Source organism: Nestor notabilis, unplaced genomic scaffold, assembly GCF_000696875.1.
Source record: "Nestor notabilis isolate BGI_N333 unplaced genomic scaffold, ASM69687v1 scaffold23023, whole genome shotgun sequence".
Lineage (NCBI taxonomy): Eukaryota > Metazoa > Chordata > Aves > Psittaciformes > Psittacidae > Nestor > Nestor notabilis.
The window spans coordinates 201-13399 of NW_009923604.1; the positions used below are offsets into that span (position 1 = coordinate 201).

General features: G+C 42.6%; 1 protein-coding gene across 1 annotated transcript in view; it reads right to left on the bottom strand.

The window, feature by feature from the left end:
• Nucleotides 1-2172: 2172 nt before the first annotated feature.
• Nucleotides 2173-13199, bottom strand: part of SLC25A43 (solute carrier family 25, member 43) — a 16899-nt gene continuing 5872 nt past the window's right edge. The window contains exons 4-5 of the mRNA XM_010012246.1: nt 3541-3675; nt 2173-2530 (exon numbers count right to left, since the gene is read on the bottom strand). Coding sequence (XP_010010548.1) covers nt 2327-2530; nt 3541-3675 — 339 coding nt within the window. The 3' untranslated portion in view covers nt 2173-2326. The remainder of the gene's footprint in view (nt 2531-3540; nt 3676-13199) is intronic.

Here is a 13199-nt window from a genome sequence, read left to right on the forward strand (position 1 = left end):
AGCCGTGATGGGGTGCTCAGACCTGTACCCCACCGCACCCGAACATCACTTGAGCTACAGTTCACCTACCCCAGAGTTGTCCCTGCGACATCTGGTTCTTGGTGGTCACACACCGTTTTACACGTCAGTGACCCACTGCCAAAGCGCTTTGTTTCAATGCTGTCTTAAATATGTTAGGGTTCTCTTTTGGGGATTTCTCTTGCACAGATGTGATTATACAAAGCAGAGGCTTGGTTGAGAAAAGGTTAGCCGGTGATTTATAGGTCCCAGGAGTACATTACAATACAAAGGTGTTATTAGCATATCCGAAACAAATTAGAAGTACCTTTTTGACTCACTTGACTCCTAGCAGGTTTGAAGAGCTGATCATTCACACGCACCCATCACTCAATCTTTGAAATCTATTTGGAAATACAATGTCAGTAAAAAACATACAAGTGTGCCCGGACAAGGCGAGGGGACTCTATGGAAAGCTGATCCTCCCCAGCACAAGTCACATCTCCTTATTCACACATCTCAAATAATTCCCAGCATAATCACCTGCAACGTGCAGATGGGGAAGTTGAGGCACAGATAAACACGGTCACTAAGTAGGTTGATTACAGAGCCAAAAGCATGTACAGCCTCAGTGTGATGTATGAGCCACCAGATCTGCTCTCTACCATCTTAATTTTTGCTATCAATGTTTGCATTTCTACTCTGAGGCGAAAACAAGTAGGAAGCATCACTGTAGCAGAACTGAGCAAGCTTGTTAAGACTGCAGGACCTTAGCTGTAGAGTACATCAGTGTTGGAGTTTGAGGTGCAAGGCAGGCCTTGCAGTTATCAAAAATCTTTCTGCAATCTCTCTCCATAGTCGCAGGCTCTTCCTGCACCAATCTCCAGTGCCTCACCCCGCTGTGACCTGGACTAACCAAGCAGTTTCTGAGATTCACTTATTTCCACCCAGCAGGGACATAAACAGTACAAAACCACACACAAATCAGCAGGCAAATCCCGGGTGAGCCCAGGCCGCTGCAGCCAGGGCAGGAGCACAACTGCTGTAACTCACACGCTGCCACAGCCCGAGGCTGGTGGGACATGTCACAGCCTTCCCATGTGGGCACAGGGTTTAAGGTTTTCTACCAGAAGGCACTAGGATGGGACTGTTCCATAGCTGTATTTCTGCAAAGGAACTGGAGGAATACTGCAGGTCCTCAGCTGTAATACCAAGATGATCTTCTACTGTCCAAAAGCTCACTAGACGGCTCAGAGGCCTATCAATTGCATCAGCGCTGGCAATAACCCAGTGGTCTTGCAGAAAGGTTGCTATCTGCAGAAACCATCTGTGGCTCCTGGATTGCAGCAGTTAAACTGGAAAAATCACAGCTTGTGTGCACAGTGCTATTCTGCTGGCAAGTTCTGAGCAGCAAAGCAGGCCTGGGTCTGTGCACAGGAACTAAAAAGTAGTTTAATATAAAAATAGAGCTTTAAGAATACCAAAACAACGTGACAATGCTCGTGGCTCTGAAATATCCAACACATTTAAGAACTGTAATTTTTAAGGAAATAGAGAGCTTCAGCAAAACTATTTTTCAAAGCCTGAAACAATTCATGTACACACAGTTACACACAGGAGAAAAGGGGGGGGGAGATTTTCTAGTATGCACTGAAGTTTTCAAGATTGTCATTCCAGAGTATTACAGTTTGTTTGCACATTACAATTCTCTCTTAGTAAAAGCACAGTTGCAGCAGCACATTTTCAGCCAAAAATTCATTAAAAATTACTACCCTTGACTAAGTCTCAAAAACTGAAGAGGGGATTCTGGAGCGTGACTGAACTGAGACTAATTCTGCATCCACAGAATGCCATATCTACACAGTATCACCAGAAAAAAAAAAAAAGAGATATTTCAATAGAAACTCTTGTATGTTGTCTATATTATAAGTTTTGGCTGACTTGGTATTTCAGATTACATAAAAAAATATCCATTTGAATTTTCTTACTATTTTTAAGATACAATCTACACTCTCATCTCAGTTATCTTGCCTTTCTGCAAGTGGTTTTACCTCAAAATGGCTGTTCTGTATTGTAAAGCACCTAGAGTAACTACTAATTTCAAGTTCCAGTAGCACAGTGTTTTCAAAGTAGTTGCACATCTCCTCTTCAGTCTACGCTTGCTATTCATATTGCTTGTGTCCGTTCCGCAAATGAGAGACAAGATTTATTCATTCATAGTACTAAAATCATGCAGCCTGCTGAAACGCTGGTACCTGTAGCTGAGCATGTCTGTCTTCCAAAGTTCCTTAAAAAGGCAGTGTGTGTATCTGCAACGGACACTCTGATGTCAGTTTTCAAGAGCTGATTTCCTTGGCTCAAAATTTTCCCTCCGGAGGCGCTTTAGTTCTCTCAGTTCTTGTGGCTGTAAACTCTGGTCCACGCCAGGGGTTAACTTGTAATTTAAAGGAGATTCAATATAACCATTTCTGTACAGACAGACCCGCTTGCAGAACTCAAAGGTGCTAAACATAACACCAAAGTATGGGACAATCTGATAAAATAATCAAAAAAAACCAACATAAGATTAAAAAAGAGGCAATATTCGAGTTGCTAGTAGCATTTTTAGCTTAGATCTGCTAACAGAACTGTGCTCATTTATACAGCTGCTCTCACCTGAAACTGGGCTGGCACCTGCAGCATGCTAAAAGTGGGAGTTTATTATTGGTTCCTAACTATAACAAATTTGTGAGGAACAAGGTCTGTGTTAGCCTATCACAGCTTGTCAAATACCTAAGCAAATCCTAAGCAACCTCAGCAAATCCCGTTAGGAAATGCTGGATTTATTCTACATATAAGCAGAGTGTACCATTTTCTTCTTTTGCCCCGTGCAGAATCAGCAGCTCTGGTGCCATGTGGCTTTAAACCAGCCAAGGTAGGGCCAGGCACATGCAGGCCATCACAATCAATTACATTGTCACTCAGCTACCCCTCATTAGCTGACCTGTAGTGCTCTGTGTAGGTAACCCTCACCATAGCACTATGCAATGTATTTATGTAAAATAAATTACCTTCTGTTTAAGCTACCATGCTTTATCTTACGGTTTCAACTCAGCAAGGGCTGTAGGAACCAATACACATGCATTAAACAGCTGATCCAAAGTACTAGTTTTGACTGCCGGGGAAATGGCTTACACAAGTGCAATTTTATTTACAGCTTAGTACAACATGTCAAATTACTGGAGCTCACCTGAGAAGTAAAACTTGTTTAGCTGTTGTAAGCAGATCATTTGCAATCCCCCATCTGTACCCTACCTTGTGTGTTAGCAGCACTCCCTTCTCTGAGGCCATGCAAATGAACTTGAAAGTAGTGACATCTAGAAGCCAAGCTTACACTGGGGGAAATACAACCCAAACTGAATTCCAAAGCTAGTTTATAACGTGCCTGAGGTTATACCTGTCATCTATAAACTGCTAACAAGTACAGAAGCATACCATAAGCTTTAAAACCCCAGCTGCCCAAATGTGTGTCTTGATTACTTCAGGATGAAAGCAAAACCTCACCTTGAGCAGACTGGGTGTGAGGCCGCTCCAAAGTCCAAGCACACCTTTGTTCTTCACAGTTTGCCGGAAGCAGTCAGTCATGCCAGTAAAATAGACATCAACTGCTCCGTAGTGGGGAAGCCAAGGACTCTGGGCCTGTTCAAGAGACACCCAGGGGGATTTAGAACAAGCAAAGGAAAACCAAAGTAATTAAAATCATTTTCTCCATTCAGGTTTCAACTGACTGATCTGGATTCTTCCATCAACCCAAAAGAGTCAGCTATTTTGCCTTGAAATACAAACTAAAAAGGGGAGGAATTCATTCTCCGATAGGTATGAAAGAGAAAGAGAGCAGTAATTTCACACAGCACTTCCTTTTGTGCCATGTCACTACTGAAATAAGGTATTTGACATCACTGGCAGGGAAGCACCTATGCAGGGGAAGCTTGGGGCTGGCCCCAGATGCCACGCTGCCTTCCTGTAATTCTGATCAAAACAGAAGAGCATGGGGACTTGACACTGGCTGCTGAGGCTGCATCTGCACTGCAGTGAGAAGGGTGACTGTACTACGGGTTAAGCAGCAACAGCACAGTGGAAACTGAAGTCCACTAAGGGCTGTAGGTGAGCAATTGATGCCTGTGCTCCTGTTATCTTTGCTACATGGTCAGTTGACCAGACTGGTTAAACATAGCTTGGGAGCATCCTGAAGGACTGCAGCTACATTTCCAACAGCAGTACAGGCAGCATTTGTGCACAGAGAAGCAGCGTAGTGTGTCATTTTTAACAGGAAAATCCTTCCTTCATTAATCTCCTACTGTGTTAGCACAGACAGGATAACCTGACCTGGAATAATCCCATCCTCATCCGTCTGTGCACATGCAGCCATGGGTTGATTTTGCATTGGCAAATCAGGGTTTCACTCAAACACATGGCAAATGGCACTTCTCAGTCAGGAGTGTGAGGAGACCCCAGGACACAGGTTGATCACTATGTACAAGCTGATCACCACAGGGCAGAAGTTTGACAAAAATGGGACTTGTACAGCTCACTGACTGGTGAACTCGGTTATCATTATCCCATCACTGATCTGGAACACCATGTGGTAGAGCATTTTTTCCCTCCTTGGCCAGACTAACCTACTGCTTCTCAGAGCTGCTAAGCCTATAACAAGCCTCCTATAAATCAGCAAGTGGTGATGACATTTTCTAGATGCCTCAGCTATAACATTTAAAATACTTGGCAACTGAGATGCTGGAAATGGAAACAGATCAAAACTCATACTCCAAGTAAATAAGGGAAGTTGCTAAGCAAGTAGTTTTAATGCTGTTGCATCCTCTTCCATTACTGGCAAGTTTACTGCTAAAATATAGAAGCTGACAAAAAACCCCAAGCCCTAAACACTCCCCACACTAACTGCATAGTCTTCTTTAGCTACAAAAAAAGTAACATATCATTATTTTTTTCCACACTTTTTTTGGGTGCATGATTGAAATGCATGTGAAATACTTTGGATGGCAGGTAACAGGTAAAACCATATGGCTTCTCATATGGACAGGATTTTGGGAAAGCAACGGTCTGCACTGAGAAAGAAAGTAATAGGCTTCCACTACATCTTAATTTGTTGTCTTGTGGATCTCCTTTAATATGTCCTGGCTCTTTTACCCCAGAAAAGAGTAGGGCTGAGGATTTAATCCATGGTGGTTTACACTTTAAGCAGGAGAGAACAGAAGCATTTGCTTCTCTCTGAACTTTCTCAACGTACCTGATTTGTAAGAGAGGGATCACATTTGTGGGGAAGAAAGTATTTCAACTGCTCTACTTGCTTATCCGCTGTATGTTTTTGTTGGCCTTGCTAACTACATGGGGCTACAGCTGTTTCCTAATTGTGGTGCAAGCTCCCACAGCTTCCTGGTTTAGGATGCAGAGAAGCAGACATTATGGGATTTAACTGTTGTGATTTTACAATATTACAAACCCTGCCTTTGCAGGTAGTTCACGGTAACAGAAGTAGTCTGGTAGCCAAGGGTCATGTACATTTTCACTTACGCTCATTGCTAGAAGGAAGCTCAGCTGTCTGCTTGGCTCTGTTACTCAAGGGATGTATGGATTTAAAAAGCAATAGCTAAATCCAACAGTGACAAGGAGAGAAATAACTTTTCAAGCCTTAACCCATAGTACATGAGAAACCACTGCACAAAGACTCTCATGACTGTACTGCAGAAGATATTGAGTGCTGCAACTGAGACTTCAGGGACCGGTTCCACTAAGAATAGTGATATTAGCACCAGCGATTCTTAGAACAGCAGTTATAGGAGAGCTGGATTCAAAACCCTGTTCTGCTTTCTGGACTATTAGCCAATTTCCACGAGCTTTTTTTGGAAAAGGAAGTAATACACAGCCAAGCAGTGAAGAAGGACACATTTCTAAAATGCTCCAGGAAAGCAGGACTGCTGTTAACATGCAATTCCCCTCCTTTTTAAGTCCCTTTGTGGTTAGGCAGAATTAACTGCCTTCATTACTTCATTACTGTATACCTTGCAAAGACACGTCAAAGGGTTTTGATGACAGTTCTCCTGCCTACAACACCAAGACAGGCCACAAGCACGCTGCAGGTTTCAGTAAGATTCTGCATGCAGTAAACACATCCAGAAGACAGTTGAGAAGGAACAGGTAATTCAAACCCCAGATTTCTAATTTGCCCACAGACACTGACCTCTTGAAGAGATTTACTGAAAGATTATTTATAGTAACATTCACCACAGTCACAGCCATTTTCAAGGCTTCAGTCTGAGGGGTGCAGTTCACTTTGCCAGTCTTTCTGCTTTACCTATGTTTCTAGGACCCCGTACACACTATTTCAGTAACAACTATCTATAGAACCTCAGAATCACCTACCACAAAAGGAAAACTGAAAACTCTACCTGTGTAGTTAAAACTTCAGTATTTTGGAACAAAGCTAAACAAAGTTAAAATGTATAAATGAAAGAAAAAATAGGAAAGTGTTTCATCTAGCACTGTTTTTAATGGGAAAAAAAATAGCTGTGGGTGGTTCTGCATCATCTAAGCATGTCTACAACAGTGCAATCCTTGCAACCGACCTATGGCACCAGAGCCAGGAAATGGAACAACAAAACAGATCAAACTAGTTTCTCTACCTTTTTTGCAGAAACCTACTACAACACACAATTCAAACAGCTAATCTCATACCAAAAATATCAGGTTTGATAGGCATTGCACGCCACACACCCTCAAAACAGCTTGAATTCCTTTCGTTTGCAACCCCTTGACACTATGGGCTGCTGCATAGAAAACTGTTTGTTAGGAACATTTCTAAAGACTTCCCTCCACTCCTCCCCTTAGTTAAGGCTGTCTCATGCTGCAGAAGGCCGGAGATACAGAACAGCTCACTGCGCTGCTAAGAGTGCCAAGCTGTTAGTCATAGTGGTAGTGGGACTAAGTTGCTAATCTTTTAGCCTCTGATGGATGATGGCTTCTCTAAATGATTAAAGCACATCAAATACTGAATCAGTTCTATCTGCTCTCTCACAAACACCATTTTTAAGTATCCAGAGGCCACCAAGTCTACTAAGTCAGTGATACATCCTCAAAGTTAGAATTGCTCTATTTCTACAATTGAAACCCTACAGAAAGATGGGTATAAAAAAAAAAAAACCAAAACACAATTACCTGCACTCACTTTTTATATAAACAAATTATTTAAACAAGGGTGAAGCGTCATGATAAAACTGAAGTTAATTGTTACCCGAAGACTCTTTAGACACCATCTCTCCCATTGTCCCCATTACGAGGTGACTGCCAGAACAACATTTTGGGAACTAATCTCACAGACCCCTATAAAAGTTTCCCCTTTAATGACCTCGCACAGTCCCTGTTATCCTCGTAGGATTGAAGGATGGATATAGTTCACTACAGCTGCAGTGGGAACCATGCTCATTGACAGATCGATCACTTGAATCTTCCCAAGGCTCAGAGTAGCCACACAAGGGACCAAGCAGAGACCACCAGCTCAGGGTGAGGCCACTTGAGCCTGAGCCCCGTGCAGATTAAAAATTCCACCTGCACTTTAGGACATTTTGGTTTGCAGCTATGTAAATTTATGTGTATCAAGGACTATTTGGAAATACTTCCCTCTCAATTGATGTACTTTCCCCGAATTCCCCGATTCTAAAGCTTGTTGGTACAAGGGTTTCCTATTTATTTATTTTTTGAACATGCAGTACTGCTGGCACTGAGTATGAAAGATCGACTAATAGTGAATACTGCCATGGGTGGTATGCTACCCTCAAAGTAGATACAGTAAAATTGCTTGTTATTTATGTATTTTCAACAGATTCAGGTGTCCTACAATTCTGATCAATTGAAAAAAACCCACTACAGGAAGGCACTTTACAACACAGTTCAAGAGTTCACACTCTTAATCTGGAAGATAAAATAAGAAGTCTTTGCAGTCTGGGTTAATAAGGACACATTCAACAGGCAAGTGTAACTGTAGTTCAAAGAAAACTGAAGGACAAGGACTGCAGTTTTCATTCAAGCTAATGCCACTAACAGTCAACAGAAATTTTGCCCAAGTGAAGGCTGAATGCTTGAAAGAGTATTTAATTCCACTCATAAGAAAAGATTAAAATGTAAATAAGTATTAACATTGGGAGAAAAAGCACATATTCACTTGGGCTAATCACTCCTTCCTCCTGGAGGGCAGCCTTACTTGGTAGTCGTCTTTGTGTCAGTGGTTTGATAAAGCTGATTCTACCCCTGGCTAAAGTCCACCCAAAGGTATCCAGGTATGTAGGATGGTAACAATGACAGGCTATTAGGAGGCAACTGGTTCCAGAGCAGCACTGCAGCACAGCTGACCTCCAGCTTCCTGCACTCCAGGAACATGTTGTCCTTTCCTCTGTACCTGAACTGGGGCCAAACCATCTCATCTTTCTGAGATCAGTGGCACCAAATGAGCCAACCTGTTTACTGCTTGCTCAGAAGTTTGACTTTTGGTGTGAAATGTGTTATTGCCAGGCTGTTGTACCCTGAGGCTTCATGGTAGGTTGCAGAATCCCTCCTCTGCTGCTAAGCTTTCCCTGCTAACACCTGCGTGTTAGGGTATGAAAAAATCTTTGCTATGGAACACAGAGGAACACACCTTTTTTTCCACAAGGTAGAGCAAACCCCTTACATGGGCACCTCTGGATGGTTTCTGAATGCCTTCCCGTGGTTCAGCTCAAGCCCTACAAACTGGTGCACCATTTTCATGCACATTAGCACTAGTTTATGTAATGCAAACCTTTGGGCAGACTAGTTTGGTCCCACACTTCACACAGTGAATAGCAACGCTAGGTTCTCCTGCTGTCTGTGTAAGAACTGAGGAGAAAATTAACATTTTACAGGACTGTGGCTTTACAGAGGTTATCTTCCCATTGGCCTTACGTAGATGAGGTAAGGAATTGCACCAAATAAAAAAAAACCCAAAAACAAACATAGAAGAAGAGTGACCGTGAAGTTTTAGCTCCTGTTTATGGAATATTTTGCGTAATTAATTGCCTTACATGTCACTGGCACATCATTCTAAGCACAGACAAATGGATACAAGGCTCTCCTGTATAACTGATCAAAAGTACTCCTGTTAGAGGTAACAGTGAAAGGTGTCACTCTGGAGACACTACCGTCTCCCTGCTGAAAATCACAGCTGCCGCAGTTGTGTGCCCAGCAGCACACCCTAACCCGTGTCAGGCCGCCAGCTGGGCGAGCTTACCGGGTTTCAAAAGGTGGGCTGAGTTAACCCATCTGATTTGCCCCAAAGCAGATTAAAGAGCTCTCACTCACGCTAGGGCTGTGGAGGCTATAGGAGGCCAGTGGCTGTGCTCAGCTGGCACTACAAAGTCTAGGGCTGGGGCCATGGTGGCCACTTCGGTGCCTGGAAACCAAACATTCAGAGAGAATTGCGTTCTGCCTTCCACAGACCTCCTGCACCTCAGACAGGTACAGAGTGTTTTCCTGCTCTTCTTGGGCAGACCACTGTGCTGCAGCGCTAAGCTACTGCTGTAACCCACCTCAGAGCAAGCATTACACACTTAGCACCACAGCTCCTTGGATGGACAGGGTTAAAAACTACTAAGCACAACATGAGCTGTCACAAGGGAGACCTGACTGTTGATCAGCCCAGTTCTGCTTCCAGTTCTTGATTTACAGTTTTTCCCTCTTATCCTATCTTTCCACTGGCTCTGTTCAGTGTCTCAGCTTCACAAGTCAGGCAGTCTTTGAGATTCTCTCCTGTGAAAGTCTGGAGATCTAAGGGAAATGCTTCTGAGGTTGGTTCAGATGCACTGAAGTTGATGGAAACTGTTACAGAAAGCAAAGCCCATGTTATGCTCAATACCTTTTCCAGGCATTCTCTCAACCATTTACTAGACCATGTACTTCCCAAAGCAGTGGGGCATTACTCTGCAACAGCCTGAGAAAGTGGTATAAAATATCTTTACAGCAACATCAACAAAACAATAGAAATTGCTGGTAGCTCAAAGCATTTAGGCACAGGGAAAAAAGAGAAGGAAGGAAGGGATTTTACCAAACCCAGAATGACATGTACTACCTGTTCACTAATAAGTACCACCCAGGGCATGGGGTCCTGGCTGATGCCTGAATGGCAACAGCAAGAAGAAGGGGAGCGTGAGATCATAGGGAGAAGTAAGAACACAAAGAACTCGCACTGCAGCCTCCCCCTCAGGTGAAATACTCTTGGAGTCTCGTCTCTATCTGTGCACTTGTGTTCACAAGACTTGAAGGAAGTTACTGCCTCTGAAACCTCCACTCCTCTCTCAACTTCAGCTGAAGTTGGACAGCAGGATCAAAATTTACTGGGACAGACAGCTAGCAACCATAGAAACCTTACTTCCACAAGAAATCAGGCTAGAAGCTCCTTATTTGCTTCCACACCATGGAATTTGCCAGTCTGTGGTCAAATGGCCCAATCTCTGCAAATTTTCAAGGCTCAGGCTCCCATGGTGTTCACTGTTAGAGGGTCTCCCTGCACAAAGTCTCAGAGCACGTATGCTTTTGAGATGTCGTGTGAACCACATGACCCAAAAAGCATTTCTTATTTTTAAACTGGGTCATGACTCCAGTAACTTTCATATTCCCAGCTGACAAGAACACAGATCTGACAAAGAGCAGTGACACCACAGCTTGAGAGCTTTCAGAGGCTGCCATGCCAGCACCAGTGGCCATCTCCAATAACAGAGTGCTCTTTGCTAATTACTCATGTTAAAGCAACACAGGAGCACCGTCTCCTCGTTTCAGCAGGGAGATGTTCTAAAGAACACCTAGCATTTTCCTTTCCAAAGCTTTGTTTATAACCCAGCCACAGGGTTCTTTCTAGACTGACTTTTACCATGCGAGGAACACAGCGGATGATTTTTAAACAAATACTTGAATAACAGTACTACTTTTAAAAAGAGACTTCTGTATCTCCTTTAACGGACTTCAGACTAGAAATGTGCCAATGGGGCACAAGACTGCATTTACTATAAACAGGCTACCTCACGAGGGGAATGACTGCTTAGTTTTCTCCAGGTTACTAAGAAATCATAGCATTTACACCACTTACAACAGATTTTACAAATCCAAAGAACCAAAAAAACCCAAAAAACACTCCGACAAAACCCACAAATTACACTGCAGAGTAACGGGCACCTGAGGCCTAACTGATGCACTTTTGTCACTGAAAAGAGGCCACTTCATGGCAACAGTCTACACTACCCAGGAACAGCGAGTCTGTTTGCTTATGGCAGCGGAGGGAATTCAAAGCCTGGATTTTAGGACAGAAAGATCACTACTGAGCAATGCTTTCCCCAGAGGGATGTCCTCACAACTTGGGGATGCTGTGCAGTCAACACCATAACTGTGTTGAATCCTGCAGTATACTAAAAGTGTGCTTATTTTATATTACAAGGAGTTGATGGTAAAGCTACACATTAGTAGCATTTAATGATGAAGGAGAGTTTCCAACAAGTTTTAGTCATACAAATTAAAATAAATTATACCATCAAAATACAGGGATGGGACCGAACTTGTGCAAACCATGCAAAGTTTGTTCATGTAAGCAGGAGGAGTAACTGTACATCGATGGAGCATCTGTGAAACTTTAGGGTCATCTTTGTGCATTTTCCCTAACAAAACTACTGAAGTCACAGGTTAATTTGGAAGGAAGGCTGAGAAGTGCCAGCCAAGGGTATCCGAGCCTACCTCTGAGGGTCATGTGCACAGAGGGAAGTGCCAAACTTGGGTATTACGTTTGCTCTGACTCTTTCCATGTTTGTAGGTTTTCAATTCTACACATAGCCTGGGATCAGTGTCATTCTAATAATAATCTTCCATATGGCATATAACAGCTCTAAATTAATCTTCCCTTACTGAAATGCCAAAGCTCAGTCCAATATGCACTTATGAAGGCCATCATAGGCAAAAAACACGATGTGGGAAGTGAAAACATATTACCAGTGCTTCCCTCAGACCCAGACTCATTCATAGGCAGGTATTTCCCTGTTTAAGATAAAAGAATAAATAAAGTGTTCTTGTGTGCAAGTCTGCAAGGTAAAAGTACAGTACTTTAACATTGCTTAAATAGTGGATCTAATAAAGAATATGATATTACAAGGATTATGAGGTAAGGAAGGAAAGCCAAGAATAATAGTCAAAGATATAAAGATAGATCAGTAAGCCTTTGTTCAGAAGCTGATGTATCACAAGAGTGAGTCAGGAAAGCATTTGATATAGATATCCCTCTGAATAACCCTCTCTTTCACTAACCCCCTTCTACAGATGCACGACAAAAGCCATATTTCCATGCTGAAACATGCATACAGTACCTCTTAATTCTCTAACATGCCCATCAGGAGCAAAGTGAAAAAAGGAAGATAAAGGAATAAAATTAGGATAAGCAGGACATAGAGGACTCACATATTCAGTAAGACTCACTCATATTAATTAACATTTCTTATAAGAAAAACATTCAAGTATATTCAGCAAACACAGCATCTTTGTTAAAAAACAACAACCCTAAACAGTATAAAGATAATTCTCATAGCGGAGGGGGAAGAAGCCATGGTTACAGAGCAAATCTGACATCAAAATCATCACCAAAACACAGAGAAAGAATCATTCACTGACAATTCCTACTCCCACAAATGTCAGTGACAGAAGCTGCCAATGTCAGAAGTGTAGGATTCAGAGATGTAAAATGAGAAAGGATGAATCAACATTATTACAACTGAGATTAACCTTATCCTTCCTCCCTGTGAGAACAACTCAAGCATTGGCTAGGTAAGAAGAGATGGAACTAACTGTTCCAAGACTGCCTAGCGTGTCAGGTCTGAACTGGATGTTCTGGTCTCAGACTTGTACTCCATCACAGAATTAGAAGACAGCTCATGTCCTAGTTTTTCAGTTTTTGAACCTCCTGAGACCACCTTACAACTCCCTGGTTCCCCACCATCAATGGGTTTACTGGAAAACTCATCTCTGGCAATATACTACCTTCATCTGTCAGATCAGTGGGACCGAAGGGAAGGAAAAGGAATCTGATACTGACCTCTGCAGTGTGCTGGGTTCCTTTTCATACATGAAACCGATGTTCACTGCTTCAAAACAAAGCCAGTATTTCCCTA